The sequence below is a fragment of the Montipora foliosa genome, chromosome 14 (genome assembly GCF_036669935.1).
Source record: "Montipora foliosa isolate CH-2021 chromosome 14, ASM3666993v2, whole genome shotgun sequence".
Taxonomy (NCBI): domain Eukaryota; kingdom Metazoa; phylum Cnidaria; class Anthozoa; order Scleractinia; family Acroporidae; genus Montipora; species Montipora foliosa.
In genome coordinates this window covers 5587765-5605242 of record NC_090882.1, presented here as the reverse complement: position 1 = coordinate 5605242, position 17478 = coordinate 5587765, and the positions used below count along the sequence as shown (strand labels likewise).

General features: G+C 41.7%; 1 protein-coding gene across 5 annotated transcripts in view; it reads right to left on the bottom strand.

Annotated features, from left to right (window-relative positions):
- Window positions 1–2342: 2342 nt before the first annotated feature.
- Window positions 2343–17478, bottom strand: part of LOC137984865 (dnaJ homolog subfamily C member 13-like) — a 38747-nt gene continuing 23611 nt past the window's right edge. For all 5 annotated transcript variants that reach the window (XM_068832185.1, XM_068832183.1, XM_068832184.1 and 2 more), the window contains 6 exons: window positions 10322–10399; window positions 10085–10156; window positions 9146–9254; window positions 6625–6769; window positions 4936–5073; window positions 2343–4281 (listed from right to left, as the gene is read on the bottom strand). In XM_068832185.1, the coding sequence (XP_068688286.1) occupies window positions 4069–4281; window positions 4936–5073; window positions 6625–6660 (387 nt within the window). In that variant the 5' untranslated portion in view covers window positions 6661–6769; window positions 9146–9254; window positions 10085–10156; window positions 10322–10399 and the 3' untranslated portion in view covers window positions 2343–4068. The remainder of the gene's footprint in view (window positions 4282–4935; window positions 5074–6624; window positions 6770–9145; window positions 9255–10084; window positions 10157–10321; window positions 10400–17478) is intronic.

Below are 17478 nucleotides of genomic sequence, written 5' to 3'. Positions count from 1 at the left end.
CCCACTTCGGAAATACCATAATACTCTTTGTCGGCCCCCCCCCCCTCCCCCGCCCCCAAATTTTGCATAAGCACTGTTTTTGTTTTCTCTTGGGACCATTGTAAGTCCCAAGAGAAACCGGAAACAATGCTTATGCAAAATTTGGGGGGACAAACAAAGGGTAGTATGGTATTTTCCGAAGTGGCCTATTTGGACATGAAAGCAAAAGCTTTGTAATGTTAAAGAGCTACATCAACTGCAGACAGTACTGCTTCGGCCTCATCAGTGCAGTGCTGATGTCTAGGGAGGATAAGCTTAAAAAGCCACCCCAAATATCCCATACATGTGGTACATCTAAGCCATGCCAGAGTGCTCAAACTATTAAGCTAGTGAGCGTGCGCAATTGCTAGCGGCAATGACTCATCCAAGTAGAGTGCTCAATTTGGACATGAAAGCAAAAGCTTTGTAATGCCAAAGAGCTACATCAACTGCAGACAGTACCGCTTTGGCCTCATCAGTGCAGTGCATATGTCTAGGGAGGATAAGCTTAAAAAGCCACCCCAAATGTCCCATACATGTGGTACATCTAAGCCATGCCAGAGTGCTCAAACTATTAAGCTAGTGAGCGTGCGCAATTGCCAGCAGCAATGACTCATCCAAGTATAGTGCTCAATTTGGACATGAAAGCAAAAGCTTTGTAATGCCAAAGAGCTACATCAACTGCAGACAGTACCGCTTCGGCCTCATCAGTGCAGTGCTGATGTCTAGGGAGGATAAGCTTAAAAAGCCTCCCCAAATGTCCCATACATGTGGTACATCGAAGCCATGCCAGAGTACTCAAACTATTAAGCTAGTGAGCATGCGCAATTGCCAGCGGCAATGACTCATCCTAGTAGAGTGCTCAATTTGGACATGAAAGCAAAAGCTTTGTAATGTTAAAAGGCTACATCCAACTGCAAACAATACTACTTCAGCCTCATCAATGCAGTGCTGATGTATAAGGATGGAGGTTAAACTTAACATTACACTCTAGTCAGTTAACTCTGTTTAAACTTAAAAAGCCACCCCAAATGTCCCACACATGTGGTACATCGAAGCCATGCCAGAGTGCTCAAGCTAGCACGCTAATGAGCATGCGCAAATGCTAGCGGCAATGACTCATCCTTGTAGAATGCTCAATTTGCTTTAGCCTCATAAGTGCAGTGCTAATGTCTTGGATGGAGGTTAAGCTTAAAAAGCCACCCCAAATGTCCCACACATGTGGTACATGAAAACGATGCCAGAATGCTCAAACTAGCGAGCTAATGAGCATACGCAATTGCTAGCGGCAATGACTCATCCTAGTAGAGTGCTCCATTTGGACATGAAAGCAAAAGATTTGTAATGTTAGAGAGCTACATTTAACGGCAGACAATACTGCTTCAGCCTCATCAGTGCAGTGCTGATGTCTAGGGTGGAGGATAAGCTTAAAAAGCCACCCCAATGTCCCACATATGTGGTACATCTAAGCCATGCCAGAGTGCTACTGGAGTGCTTAATTTGGACATGAAATGAAGATCTTTGTAATGCTAAAAAGCTACCTCTAACTGCGGGCAAGTACTGTTTCGGTCTTCTGGGCCTCATCCGTGCAGTGCTGATGTCAAAGGATGGAGGTTAAGCTTAAAAAGCCGCCCCAAATGTCCCACAAGTGGTACATCGAAGCCATGCCAGAGAGCTCAAACTAGCGAGCTAATGAGCATGCGCAATTGCTGGTGGCAATCCTAGTAGAGTGCTCAATTTGGAAATGAAAGGAAATGCTTTGTAATGCCAGAGCTATATATCGATCGATTCGTGTCCATTTCATACATATTCATTGTTTCCTGTTCATTCATGCATATCCATTAATCCCTGGCCATTCTATGCATATTCATTGCTTCTTGGCAATTTCATGCATATTCATCAATTCATGTATATTCATCAATATTTCATGCATATTCCAATTATTGATTTCAGGCACATTTATTTGTTAATTCATGCATATTCAGTGGTTCCTGTCCATTTCATGATTATTCATCGATTTCTAGCATATTCAATGTTCCAGTCATTTCATGCGTATTCATCGATTCTATATGAGCATATTCATTGATTCCTCATGCATATATAATGCACTTTTAAACTTTACAGACTGCTAAGATTCTGAGTTGGAATCCTGTCTTCAGAATCCGCCATTCCCGAAAGTACTTCTCTATTAGCCCCACAATGCATCCTGAGAAACACTGGAGTAAAAAGGTTCTCGCCTTGGTTCCAGGCTTTCCCGGTTTCCTCCTTCATGACACCAGCCCCCCTCCCCCAGGTCTCAAAAAGCAGAAACGACAGTTTTCAAGTGTTTCAATTTTTATTGTCATTTTACAAAATATAATTTTTTCCTCATCTGTCGACCTATTTCATATAAAAAACATCATTGCGTTTTTACAGTCTCGCCACCAGAGACAAATTCTTGTTAGAATTACGGAATAAGATCAAGTCACTACTAATTCTCGTATTAACTGAAAAAAAGTTCATTGACTTACGTACCAAAGTAAGGCGATTTGAGGAAAAACTCCAACGAATTACGTATATTGTCTCTAGCAAATATTGTGGAATCGTAAACGGACGGTCTTTATCAGTTTGTCGATGTACATTCGTAGATTATGGAATTGTTCCGGTAATCGTCCGAGTGACAGAGGAAATTCTCTAAAATTACCGTAACAAGTTAACATGATCAAGAAATAGTAAACAATAAAATGTTTTTGCTAATGAACTTTGCATCACTAATAGCTCTTTTGGAGCGACTCAAAAGGATTTATTACGATAGTAACGATAGCTTGGATTAAAGAAAACAATTTTACATCTTAATTGCCGAATATACTATCCTCATAGATAAAACAAGCCAACATTATTCCGGATTTTGTTTCGTCTTGCTTGTAAGCGAATTTTGCATCAAGACTAAGGCCAAGTGAAAGGTCATTCATACCAATTTGAAACTCGGGCAGGACAAGTTCCCGTTTGAGAAAAATTTAAATTACTCCGTTACACAAGAAAAGCAAATGGCAAAGCCAAGAAACCCTACCTGCCGATTGGTATTTAGAAGTTATAAACTAAATTTCTGTAATTTGAAAATGAAAGATGTGATAAACTAATGATTTATCAAGGTATCGTGCATTGTGATATTTCTTCCCATAATACAAAATCAATACCGTTTGAATACGATACTGCGATACAACAACAAAATATTCTTCCTCCACATTTTAGACAAAGCTCTTTCATTAAGACTTATCTCTGAAACAAGCTGTGCATATAGCCTTTGTTTAGCGATACTTAATACGCAGACAAGATGGCGAACACTGTAACATGTAGGTTCAGACTCTTATTGCTACAAGGAAGTCATTGTTTGAAAGAAGTCTAAGTTGTCCACGTATCGCAGCCCTTGAATCGAGATATGTACACTAATGTATCGTAAAGAAGGTAAAGATGCAACCCTAGTCTTAAAGTGCCTATCACCTCAACACACTTTTCCACTTTATTCTCCGAAATCGTCCCAAATACATCGTGTTGTTTTCTGAACCTTTTGCTTGAAATTTCACTTATTCATTGGCTTTGAAAGACGGGGAAAGTGATCATACTTTGATCAATAACCGAGCAATGAAGGGGAATGGGTCCAATACCGAGTTGACGTCACAGACTGCTTTGCATTGAGATAATTATTTAAAACAGCGATGCAAATTAATTTGTGACGTCAACCCGGTATCGAACCCATTCCCCTTCATTGCTCGGTTATGGATCAAAGTGAGGCCACTTTTTCAGTCTTTTCCAAGCCAATAAAAAAATTGAAATTTCAATCAAAAGGTTCTGAAAACAAAACGATGTATTTGGGACGATTTCAGAGCATGTATAAAGTGGAAAAGAGTGTTGAGGTGATATGCACTTTAACTTCTTCCAACTAAAAATACCATTTGTTTTCACGCCAGTGATAATAGCTACAACGAATAGTGCTAAACCTTCGCACAGGCGAACCAGCCCGAGTCACCCAAACCACACCCATTTCCACAATTATCCAACTTCATGTCTCGATTAACTGTGGTTCTCAACCGCGTTTTCTCTGTCCACTGGTGGAGGCACGTTGGATATGGTGCTGGGATTGGAGGAACCCATTGTAAGGTATCCAGCCACACCTGCAGTACCCGTCAGGTAGCCGGCCACAGCGGGTTTGTCCGAAATGAAGAGATCATGTTTCTGGTCTCTGTAGGAGGCCCACACTGAAGAAGCTTCTAGAATTTTGTTTTTCTGCGAATGAACAGAATACAACTAATTAAAAAAATGCCAACTAGTATGATATCCTTTTAACTTTGTGCTAATTAACCTCACTGAACTCGTTTGGCCGCTGATTTTTTTCAATTTTAAACATGGTAACAAGGCCAATAAGTTTGATTAACATAAGTATAACAAAATGATATAATTGCCGCCATTTTTACATTTGCGCTCTAGATGCTATTGAAAAAATTGACTAATTTAAGGTGGCTCCATCAGCCTTCATATAATAATGCACGCATTTTGATTCGTTCCCACCTATGATCTATTAGAGGACAGATGCATAGCTGACGTCATCATCAAAAACTTTTGATTCTGTATTACATAAAACAAATGTGTGGTAAGAACATTAGTGACATTATGCGATACGTTCTTGTTCTTAACACATTTTGACGTCATCTGTGATCTATTACTGAACAGACGCACGGCAATACGCAATCTGTTTGTTAATTGCACTTCACGACGTGAAGGTCACGTGGGGAACGTGAGCAGTTTCGTTGTACAATTTACGCGCCGAACAACGTAAACTAAGCGCTAAGTGATTAGAAAAGCACAGTAATATTTTCAAATGACGTTCTCGAAGCCGTCGTTGTCGTCTTTGCTTACGGTCTCTAATAATCGTCTTTTTACCTCCATTCCATGCGTCAGATCTCGTAACATGGCCTTCAGAGCTTTGACAATCTGCGCCTTCGTCGCTGCTTGGTTCTCCACTTTCAATGTTCCGTTCAACAGACCAAGAAGATACTGGACCAGCTCAAATTGGAGAGCCTGAAAACGAGAAAGCAGTAGAGTTGCATCGCTAACGTAATCGCCAATTGCCTTGCCTCCCAGAACAAGCTTGACTATATTGCGAGTTGTTCGATATCTGTGGCTGACAGGAACGAAATTAAACGAAATCAAAATGTCATTGACTTTTGCCAATAGACCACTTTCGATATATTAAAATTCAGCTTGGCAGCCAGGCCTAGAGGACACAAACAAAGGAAACTGAATGATCTCAATTCTTTTGTTTGTGTCCTAAGCCTCCCTATCAAGCTGAATTTTAATATTTATTTATTTATTTAGCTTCGCCTAACTGGAATACAATATAAATATATACGTAAAAATAGAAAAAATAATACAAGGAGAAAAGAAAAAAAAAATTATTAGGCGGGGAGACCACTACAGCATAGCCAATTACAGTGGATCCCTCGTTAATTATTTATATAAAAATACTTAATAATTAAAGCTACTAATATGTAAGCATGAAACTTGAGAGGAAACAAAGCGGAAGTCCAAATTGCTAGAAGCAGCACGTTAGCGGGCATAGGAGAGACCTTGCTGTGTTACACCTAGGACAGATTGTTCTCCAGGTTCTAATGTCGTCAATGTCGTACAAGTTCAGAGCCTTTTTATAATATTGAAGTAATAAACTTTTAAATGAAGCTAGAGAGATGTGCCTTGTGCGTAGCTCAGCGGGAAGAACATTCCATGCGCGGCACGCGCGTATGAAAAATGAACGTTGATAGGTAACAGTTCTACATCGGTTAGGAATATAAGTAATAGCACTGCTGCTCGATGTCCTAGTAGATCTCGCAAATTGTCTAATTACAGGACAAATATCGAAAGTGGTATATTACGAAAGTGGTATATTACCGTAGACACGTTGCTTAACCTCTCTTCTTATACACTTATTTACTCGGTGTTAAATATTACCATTTTCTCTTGGTATCGTATAAGTCTTTATTATATGGACGGGAGTGCTTTACCGGGAACTAAAACACTCGTAGAACCAATAACGCGAGTGGTCATATTGAGCAACGACGTAACGATTCCCGCCATTTTTTCCCGCCTTTTTTGTTTGAATTGAAACCCAGTATTTGTATTGAAGCCTGCTTTTTCAAACTTAACCCTGTATCAGATTTATTTCATATAAGAAGAAGAAAATTACACATTATCTCGAAGATATGAATTTTATGTTCTCGTGGCAAGAACAATAGGGAGCTTAAGCACGCACGTTTTTGAGACGCGGACGGCAACCGGAAGAGAACATTTTGCGTCCCAGATTTTCATACTAATTATCTCTAATGGAGAAAAGATACTTAGCAACGTAAATGTGGTCTTGTGAAGACAAGTTAAAAGGGAAAACAGCTCACTTCCGGTTGCCGTCCGCATCTCAAAAGCGTCGCGTGCTTAAGCTCCCTAATATCTCACGAGTGAGCGCTTCTCGCCACTATGTAATATCCTATATATCTTGTCCATTTCTCTTATTTTCACTAGCCTTTGTATAGTAGCTGTATCATCGATAAGGGACTGATCTTCAAAAATAAAAATAAATACCTGTGATACGAGCTCTGTATGGTTCTTTTCAAACATTTTATAAAGTGCTTCACAAGCCGCCCCACTACACCGCGTCTGGTATCCATAGCCTTGATCACGTGACTAATACAGTCGCCAACTTGTCCCATATGCTCCGAGCACAGATCTAAAAAATGTTGTCAAGTACAGCTGAATAACAAGGGCTTCATGGTGCTAAGCATATAAGCCACAACGCGTCACAATGCTACACCAAGTAGCGTGAATTTCATTACGTGGCTGTATTGTAGCTATGCTTTATCAATCAACGAGATGCTTCCGTGAAGCATACACTGGGTTGCCTGTGGTACGTGTTACAGAAAATCAGAAGGTACTGAATTGTGTGGTATTGAACTACAGCATTCCAGTCTCTGAAGAATAACAAATAAAAGAGAAGCGACAAACATTGGCTTCTGGGCTGACATGTTGATAATTTTCAAGTTCCCTCACAACTTCTTTTCACCACAAGTTTAAGCGCGCCCTCTGAGCATCTGACAGCTTTGTAATACCAAAGTTCACTGAAGATAATCCCTGTCCGGCGGGGTTAGTTTCTGGATGGGAGTCCAAAACAATATACCCCTCACAAAACAGAAGCATCAGACCGAAAATACTATTAACGCTAACAAATGCGAACTCAGCAAGGTATAGATTTTTGTTAGCTTGCTTTATGCAAAACAAGAACATCATTCTAAAAGCTTATTCTACGCAAAAAGTAGGTTCTAGAGGTAATTTTGAGAGTGGAAATCAAGGTTACGCGGCAGACGGCAAATACAAACTCACGATTTAATTCACTTAACACACCAGAAAGACGCTAACCTCATTTTGACAAGAAAATGCTTTACTATTGCCATAAAAAATATCCAGTTAAGCTCGCATATCATAAAACATGATGAATTCATAAAGGCCACCTTTTCCAGCGAACAATTTTTTTAAACAAAAAACATATTTGCTATTTAATAGAGGCAAAAACCCCTAAATCGTGTCAAATATGCGCAATATTGCAACAAACTAAATTTCAGGATCAAACCGTTTACATGAAGAACCTTTTCCTTGAATAATGAAGCACAAAATACACGACAAGCTTTCTTTCAAATAATTCTTGGCTGTCACATTTCCAGTTATTTTTTTTACCTAAAGACTGTGCAGAGTTGATCACAGATCCTCGTAAGGAGTTCGATTCGTTCTCTGTCTTTGTTGAACCCATAAGTTACCAGAGAATTTTCCATTTGGTTTCAGTGTTCAACATAACAGCACACTTGGTAAAACTTATTTTAGAAATACAGCTCACTTTGATTTCGGCTCGACGGGCTATAGATTGTTGTCGAAGTCCATTACTCGTCGCTTTTGAGATTCCAGGTGTTGGTTTTTCACCGCCTGCCTAGTTTATCCAACTGACTTTCCATTATTGAGCTCCATAAGGGTATATTTTGTTTAAGGATCCACTAAAACGCCATTCGCGTTACATGACTTTCGACGCCATTGCAGGCTAAGTTAATGATTCTTCTGTGTCCACCAGAGAAATCTACGCATTTCCACTACCCTCGCGATACTAAGAAAATACGCGCAGAAGGCTCTATGCACAAAGACACCACTTACCAGGGGAGTGACAGGCAAGACTTTACCGACACGGAAAAAAAATAATAAAATAAAACAAACAAATCCCACCCACTTTCCGACTGGGATTGCCATACTGGCAACCCAGTAATGAGTTGTGATGAAAGATATAGTGAATTTTAAGCTGGTTGAAGCATTCACCTCTGATGACTCGCGCATACATGGAAAATCCGAGGGAACATGTTTCTAATCTATAGGCCATTTTCAAAAATACCATAATACTCTTTGTTTGCTCTCCAAAATTTTGTACACGCATTGTTTTTATTTTCTCTTGGGATCATTGTAAGTCCCAAGAGAAAATAAAAACAATGCTTATGCATAATTTTTGGAGGGCACACAAAGAGTATTATGGTATTTTTGAAAGTGGCTTATTTTCAACGAAACAGGCAAAAAGAAAGTGACACTTCGTCAGGCTCACCTAATTACCAAAAAGAATATGAACAAAACTTCAAGGTTCAAATTTCAACCACGTTGACAAAAACACATAGTTTGAAGTTGCTTTGGTGTGGAGAAATTTGAATGAACCTTAAAAAGTTACAATTCAAAGACCCAAAGTTTCCACATTGGTGTCTAGTGTCTTCCTCAGCTAGGGGTGATCCGATGTCATCGCAACAGTCTTTTTATAGATCACTTTCATAAATGGCTACCACCTTTACATTAAGTGAAGCTATGATCCTCGCAGTTAATTCATTTCATTACATTCTTTTGCATTTATGTTAATTAGGCCTACTGCCCTCATTTTGACACAGCTATTCTTTTGAAATTTGCTCACCGTAGCGAGGCTAAAAAGGCTTGTACCATCAAAACAAAAGAATAGTTTAGTTGGCTGCCATTATGAAAGAAAACTATGTGATCACCAATTTGCTGAATATGAACAATCTGACCGCCTTACCTCATTAGCAGAAAGAATATGAACAACTTGTACAGCAGATTTAATGGCTGCATCATTTCAAGAACTCATAGATTTTATGATGTTGGGGATAATGGCCAAGACCAGGAACCTGAAGATACAGAAAAAAGCTCTATTACTTCAATATTCTCTAAGCAACCTGTAAAAAAGTAAATGTGCTTTACATGGAACGCTGGATTTGCGCGTCTGTCTAAATTTCGTTCTTCCCATTTGTTCAATTTAAGGACGCTGCCTTCTAATTCAAAAGTATTTTTGCCCCGATTTATGATTATGCAGGAAAGGTGGATCTTCCGAAGTGCTATTGAAATCCAAAAAGAAAATTGGGGGTAACCACGCATTTTTCAAAGATAATTCATGAAAATTTGTATAAAGCTCTAAAATACAAAGCAATGTATGGCGTTCTTTCTCAAATTGAAGCTCAATTATGTCTAAAGAATGCATGGTTACGCCCAATTTTCTTTTTGGATACCAAGAGTACTTACTAAGATCTACTTCCTCTGCATGGTTTTAAACCGCGCAAAAATATCCCTGCATTAGTAAGCATCGCAGATAGGAAATCAGAGTATCTGGAGATGCGCAGAATGCATGCGCAATAACAATAGTAGGCACCATCCTTAATGAATTTAAGAAACGATGACCGCTAAGGCAATGATGCCAGAAAGCAATAATATTATTGATTAAATTAGAATAAATGAATCGTGCTGCTCGTGCTGCACGCACTTTAATACATTTCTTGCAACATTTTCCTGCAAGTAAGGGTGATTAGAACTAGCAATATTTATTTCTTTATTTAAATAATAAATAATTATTTATTATTTAAACCGCCTGAAAGAACTACTTGCTGAAGAATATGCCTCAATCCCCATGGGATTACTTTGAGATAGCACAGTGACGTCATGTGCAAATAATACTCATGCTTACCTGATCTGCAAGTTGAGGTTGGGCTGTGAAGAGACAGAGTGGGGCCTGGGTAACGATCTCCAGAGACTCCCCCTAAAACCGGTTAAACAGGATTAGTAAGGCCATGTGAGCTAAACGAGAAAGCGCACGAAAATTGAACCACCAAGGAATAAAACAAAATAACCATGGTAACGCAAGATGAATAATCACCATTAACAACAAACGCGAATGCCTTGGTCACAGCTGTGATGAACTTACATTTGAGGATCATTTGGTTAGCAAATCAACAAACGTCTGAAGCAAAGCCAGGAAGAACTCCTTCGGTTCCCGAAGAACCTGTTCAAAAGAGTAAAAAATAAATTTAAAGAATAATAATAATACAAGTCTTATATAGCGCCTGTTCTAGAGTTCAGAGTGCTTTACACTATATACAGAATAAAAGTGAATAATTAAATAATTAAAAAGTCATAAATTAAAGGCCTAGTTAAATAGATGCGTCTTGAGTCTGGATTTGAATGTTGCTAACGATGGTGACTGACGTATGGCATCTGGAGGTTTATTCTACAAATGTGGCGCAAAAGGGGAAAACGACCTGCTTCACTAAGTTGTAAGTTTATAACTGGGGACTTGTAAGAGCTTTTTTCCGGATGAACGTCAGACTAGCTGGTGTATAATGTACTAAGAAATCAGATACCGGGTATGTATTGAGGAGCTATAGCATTCAAGGCCTTATAAGTAAGTAGTAATGTCTTGGAAGGATAACCGTTGCTTTACAGGTAGCCAGTGAAGGTCTATTAGGACCTGTGTAATTTTGTCATAGTTGTGAGTACGAAAGACCTAGATGTGCCGTAGGATTATGCACACGCTGAAGCTTTTCTAATGAGTATTGCGGCAGTCCAACTAGCAGTGAATATGTGGGTCCGCAGTAATTGGCTCTAGCTGTTGCGGTGTCCCTGCCCAATTTAAGTTACTATTGGTGTGTTGTTATCTTTGTATTTTCAGTATTTGTATATCTTCAATTTATTTTTTTCTTTATTTCTTCAGGGCAAAGCTAATAAAATAAAAAATAATAAAAATGAATAGGCCAGTTTCGTATTCTAACGGTTGGACTGGATCTAGCATGAAATGGAGGCTAATGTGGGCAAATTAATTTGCATTTGAAAAGATTTGCCCGCGTTAGCCTCCATTCCATGCTAGATCCAGTCCAGCCGTGAGAATTCGAAAATGGTCTATGACAGTTATCTAGTTTAACTTAGCTTTAACCTTACTATCATTTATATAGTGCAAAATACATGGATATATGATCTAATGCGCTTTACCGGTAATATATGTAATAAATAAATGCATTAATGTTTTGGTGTCCTTCTGAGTAAGGCAATTCCTAATCTTAGATGAATTACGTATATGAAAGAAAGCATGCTGTTCAAGATCTAAAACATCGTTAAAGGCTACACCTATGTTCCTAGCTGACATTGAAGTTATTCTAACATCAGCGATTGTAATGCCAACTATCAGCGGACGCGTGCGATGTTTGGCATGTATTACTATTACTAGGAACTCAGTCTTATCACGATTGAGTTTTAGTTTATTACATGACATCCATGAATAGATTTCCTTAGCACAAGACTCTTTGCCAGAGCATCAGATACTTCATCACATGGGTGTAGCCAGGATTTTTCAAAGGGGGGGATCACACTGTGTCAAACAGAGGGTACTCACCAGAGTGTTGTGTTTTTACCACCTGAATATTGTAGGTTATTTGCTTAAAAAAGGCTTGGATGTGGAAGAGGAGCCCATGCTTTTGAATGATTTCGCCGAGTGGAGCAGTGTAAAGAGTGTACAAAATTGGCCCTAGCACAGATCCCTGTGGCACTCCATATTGCAGCCCCATAGAGGACGACCTAGTGCCTTCTACTTGAATGAACTGTCTGCGGTCGTTAAGACGCAAACCAATGGAGGACGTTTCCCCTGATCCCATAACCAGTGGGTAGTCGAGCTAGCAAGATGTTGTGGTCAACCGTGTCAAAATCGGCTGTCAAGCAGTAAAAGAAGTACATTTTCCTGTTTATCAACTGCATTCAGGGGTTCTGTAAGGCTTTTCCGTAAGGCTGTTATAGCCGGGGAGTGGGTTGTGAGGCTGGGCTCTCACAACCTCTCAAAATGCTCCCAATGGAGTGCGACTCTAAGAGCCTCTGTCAGCTAAGTCCAACTTCTGGCCTCCGCGGCAGAACTGGCACCACCGACAGGAGAAGGGCTGAAGGCCACTGGCGCCACTGGCGCCTTAAAACCAGTTGCCCAGGGTAGATGGGGCTCTTAGCCTGTGAAGGCAGCCCATCTAGGGGAAGGTAAACCCTGATTTTAAACCTCCACTGCCTTGTGGCTATCCCTGACCTCAGGAAGGCTTCAGGAGTAAACATTGAGGCCAAATCCGGAGTGGAGCCCCAAAGGCAGATGGCAGGTGCTCAGCACTTCCTTCCTGCAGCTTCTGCAGTGGAACTAGCCCCAAGTCATATTGGTTCTTCCTTTCCCTTGGACACAGCCAGTGACACCGAGAGGGGGACACTATCGTATGGGCAGCCCAGCGTCTCCTTATCTTCCCGCCCAGGCCTTAGCGCAAACTGGAAAGGGCACTCCAGCGTGTTGCAAGACTCCAGCACAACATGTGACGAGGCAGTTTACCGGTTCTAAGCTCCGACTGATTGGCATAAGAAGGAGCGCCAGGGGTCTCGTCCGACGGTGGGAGAAGCCCTCGCAGGCTGGTTTGAGGCTTGCTGGGAAGAAATGCAGCCAGTCACAGAAGCCAAGAGGAAAGCGATGCTGGCTCACAAGCAGAACCCTTCCCCAAGCACATGCGACACCCTTCGAGCAGCTAGGAGCAAGGCCCAGCAGCTCGCCCCCCGCTGTGCCCTCTGTGCCGAGTACTGGCAAAACCTATGCAACAAAATCCAGCTAGCAGCGAACTGTGGCCACGCAAAGGGGATGTATGAGGGCATCAAAACTGCCACCACCCCTAGGAGCGTCAAAACAGCCCCGCTCAAATCAAAGACTGGTGAGGTCATCACTGATCAGGGCATGCAGCTGCAGTGTTGGGTGGAGCATTATCTCGAGCTCTACTCAACCCAGAACATCGTCACAGACACTGCCCTCAATGCCCTGCCTGGGTTGCCAGTCATAGAGGAGCTTGACAACATGACGACACTGGAAGGGCTCAGCATAGCCATCGGCGGTCTCGCCTGCGGCAAGGCACCGGGGAAGGACGGTATCCCGCCGAAAGTTTTAAAGCATGGGAAGCAAACCATCCTGCAACTGCTTCATGAGCTCCTATACCTATGCTGCGAGCAAGGTCACATCCCCCAAGACATGAGAGATGCCAACATAGTCACCCTGTACAAGAACAAGGGTGTCCGTAGTGATTGCACCAACTATTGCGTTATCTCTCTTCTGAGCATCATTTGCAAAGTCTTTGCTCGGGTCACCTTGACCCGCCTGCAGGGCCTCGCTTCGCAAGTCTACCCCGAATCACAGTGCGGCTTCAGAGCTGGGAGGTCCAAACTGGACATGATCTTCTCCCTCCGTCAGCTGCAAGAGAAGTGTCGAGAGCAGCAGCAGCCATTGTTCCTCGCCTTTGTGGACCTCACCAAAGCTTTTGACTTGGTGAGCAGAAGCAGGCTCTTCAAGACCCTCCAGAAGATTGGCTGCCCTCCAATGCTCCTGGCGATCATCACCTCCTTTCACCAGGGCATGCAGAGTACAGTCTGCTTCTATGGGGCCACCTCCAATGCCTTCCCAGTCAGCAGTGGAGTCAAGCAGGGCTGTGTCCTTGCTCCAACCCTGTTGAGGATTTTCTCCTCGATGCTGCTCCAGTATGCCTTTGTAGACTGTACAGAAGGTCTTGAACATCGACAGACTCCACGCCAAAACCAAAGCTTATGTGGTGCTTGTACAGGAGTTGCTGTTTGCAGACGACGCTGCTTTAATATCCCACAGCAAGGAGGGCCTCCAACATCTCATAGACAAGCTGTCCCACGCATGCAACAAGTCATTCAGTGACGCCTTCGATGGCTCGGCCATGTACATCCCATGGAGCCTGATCACCTGCCAAGAGAAATCCTTTATGGAGAACTGTGGCAGGGCGTCTGTCACGTGGGTCGACCGCTGCTGCGCTACAAGGACGTCATCAAGTGAGACTTGCGATCTGCACTAATCGACACAAGTGCATGGGAGGACATCGCCAAACACCGAGAAACATGGCGGCAAAGTGTCAAAGTGGGGGTTTCAAAGGCAGAAGCAAACACTAGAGTCCAAGCTACATGCAAGAGAGCGGAGAGGAAAGAATGCGCAGCCTCTGCACGTGATTCCAAAGGCACGTCTGCCCCACCTGCAACAGAGACTGCCACTGCAGGATTGGGCTACACAGTCATACATGATCCTGCCCAAATCCCCACGGAAAAATTTACCGTGCCGCACCCGAAAAAAATCGGTACGGTATCAAGATGCCATGCCAGATTTTTGTACTAGTGTAAAGGCGGCTTCAGTCTCCCGTTGCTCTTCCTTCTTTCTCATTGTTGGAAATGGGTAGCTAAGGCTTAGACTTAATGGGACACTTCATGTTGAATGTCAAAATTGGGCATGCATCTAATTAGGGGTATTTCTGGGCATAAGGCAGTGTGGCCCAGTGGTTAGGGCGCTTGCCTTGAGTTCCGGAGATCCCGGGTTCAAGACCCGCTCTGACCACTTGTTGAATTTGTTCCTGGTAGTCCCTGGTTCAACTTCCAGCTGCACTTGTAAATAGCTGGCTGGTTTGCCTCTGGCCAGTTGGGATTCTTAACAGTTGTTGTTGTTGTGTTCTGTTGATTGTGTTTCATTGGCCCTGAAAAGCCCCTATGGGGAGCGGTCAATTAAGTATGTATTATTGTACTGTCCTTTTTACATAATAGTCCTAAATGCACATAAAATACCTTACAGTATCTCTCAGCTTATACGCTCGCTAAACCGACCGGTTGGCCCTACTTGCTAAGCATTGGACTACTGTGCGGGAAGTTTTGATGCACGAGATTGGTTCTTTCATTCCCTAAACTCGCTTGATCATTAAAACGTGATCACATTGTTCTTTTCCTGCTAACATTTTGAGACCTTTAACTTTTGAAGCCTTTTGAATCCACTTGAATTTGGCTAAATAAACCTGCACCGGTTACTCAGTAGGTTGAGCGTCGGGCCGCCATGCGGGAGGTCATGAGTTCGCCTCCGGCCGCACCCACACTCAGGGTCTTTAAATAACTGAGGAGAAAGCGCTGCCTTTGTAATTACATCCGCAAATGGTTAGACTTTCAAGTCTTCTTGGATAAGGATGATGAACCATAGTCCGAGTCTCACAACCCTTTTTGTTCAAAAACTCTGTGGTATATTAAAGATCCTGCACACCATTCGAAAAGAGGAGGGTACTGAGTTCCTGGTATTGTGGCTTGCACTGAGCGAGGGCCACAAGTTTATTCATCATCATCTATCGCTTTCTCTGCCGAATGCGTAACTTCTTGAAAAAACTCTCGCTATTTCGTCCTGTTTTGTATCACTTGATTGAGAAGTGATACCTGGCCAAAGCCTTAAAGAGCAAGTTTCAATCCAGTGTCGTAAAACCAAAAGCAAAGTAATTACTTTGGCCAATCAAAAAGGACAGAAACAATCCAGTAAACCAATCAAAACTCGAAGTAATTACACGTAGCCGACACAAAGCGTGGGAAAATGTGCACGCACAAGACACTATTGGATTTGGTTTCCCTTCTGAATGGTTGAAAAAATGGTGAGAGAACTTTGAACCAATTACTGAGTGAAGTAAAGCAAAACCAAAGCAATTACCTAATTACTTTCAACACTCAATAGAAAACCGCTCCATCGTCCAGAGAGGTATCACATCTCAATAATATCTCGATAAGTTTATTAGCCTTTGGCTATTAAGTAGACTTCCCCTCACGATTTTTTTGCCATATAATAAGGAATTTAGGTAAATGTAAAGGTACACCTTATTTAACGTCGGAGGTTCCTTAACTCTCTAGAGAGTATTCTCCCAGGAAGCCAACGGTGCACTCATTTTACCCCCCTCTTTCCATCAGCGCTCCGTTTTAAGGGTATTTAAAGCTACTTAGGCTACACTGAAAGGAAAGAAGTCGAAACAAGGATGTGAGATCCGGGGATCTAACTCAGGACCTCTTGCACCAAGGCCGCAGACTAACCAACTATGCCACCCTTGCTCCATACTGACCAAGCTGGTTTAATTGTTGGATTTCCTTTGCTTTAATTCATGGATCCCGACTTAGCCCTTATAAAAGAAAATTTCTGGCATCTTGACAGAACAAGCTTGGCTGATAACCCATAATTATTTAGCGGATGAATCCAAGAATCCTTGCGTTTTTACTTTTAAAACCACTTTAAATGGGGAAACTTTGTTCGCTTAACACTGGACTATTAAATTGCATTACATTATTACACACTCCCTTGCCACCCTTTTTTCCGCTGGCCTACTTTTTCATATGTCTGAGTTCTATTTTCTTGTGTAGTAAATATCGTCCAACAACTAAAAACTCATTGGTGGGAATGCCTTCACGTCCTGCCTCAATATCTGGGCTGTGAACGTTTCTGAGAATGCAATAAACAACACTTAGTCTTCCTTAGAACCAAGGGATGCATGATACGACTATTCATTCATATAACAGAGGTTGCTATATTCCTTGGTCTTCATGGACAAGATTTCATCTCAATGTGCATGCTCTAATCTAAAATCGCGAAAAAGCACACACATCAGGGAAATTGTAATAAATATCCCGCTAGCTTGAGTATAACATTTGCTTCGTCAAGTATGCTATGCTTAGGCTATGCATTCTTAAAGGATAGCCAAAGCTACAGTGAGATTGTTGTTCTAACCCGTGACCAGACTGGGGGGAGGAGGAGGGAGAAAAAAAAAAAGAGTTTGATTATCTGTTAGGCATGAGGCAACCACTGAATGCTATAGCTTTAAAATAGCTGTCCTGAAGTTTCCTTTGTACCTGTTTGAATAAATTTGTATTGAGTTAGGACAATGTGCGAGCCAGCGAGCCGTGCAAGTCCTTCAAGCCATGACTGCGAGTCAAAAAGCGAGTCACACAGTTATTGAAAGCTAACCGTTTTAAAATGGGTGCTTAGACTTAATAACTGTTTCTCAGTGCTATTTGAAATGGATGCTTAGACTTAAATGCGAAATTCACATGGCTCGCTGGCTCACAGATTGTCCAGCCCCATTTGTATTTGGCCACCCACATCATTGCATACAGCAACTTGTATATCTGCATTTGTCTTTACTAGCAAATTGCAGTCCTTCAAGTGAATAGCTTTGAATTTATCGATATAAAATTGCAGAAATGTAAGCTATTCCTCATTGCTGTAAT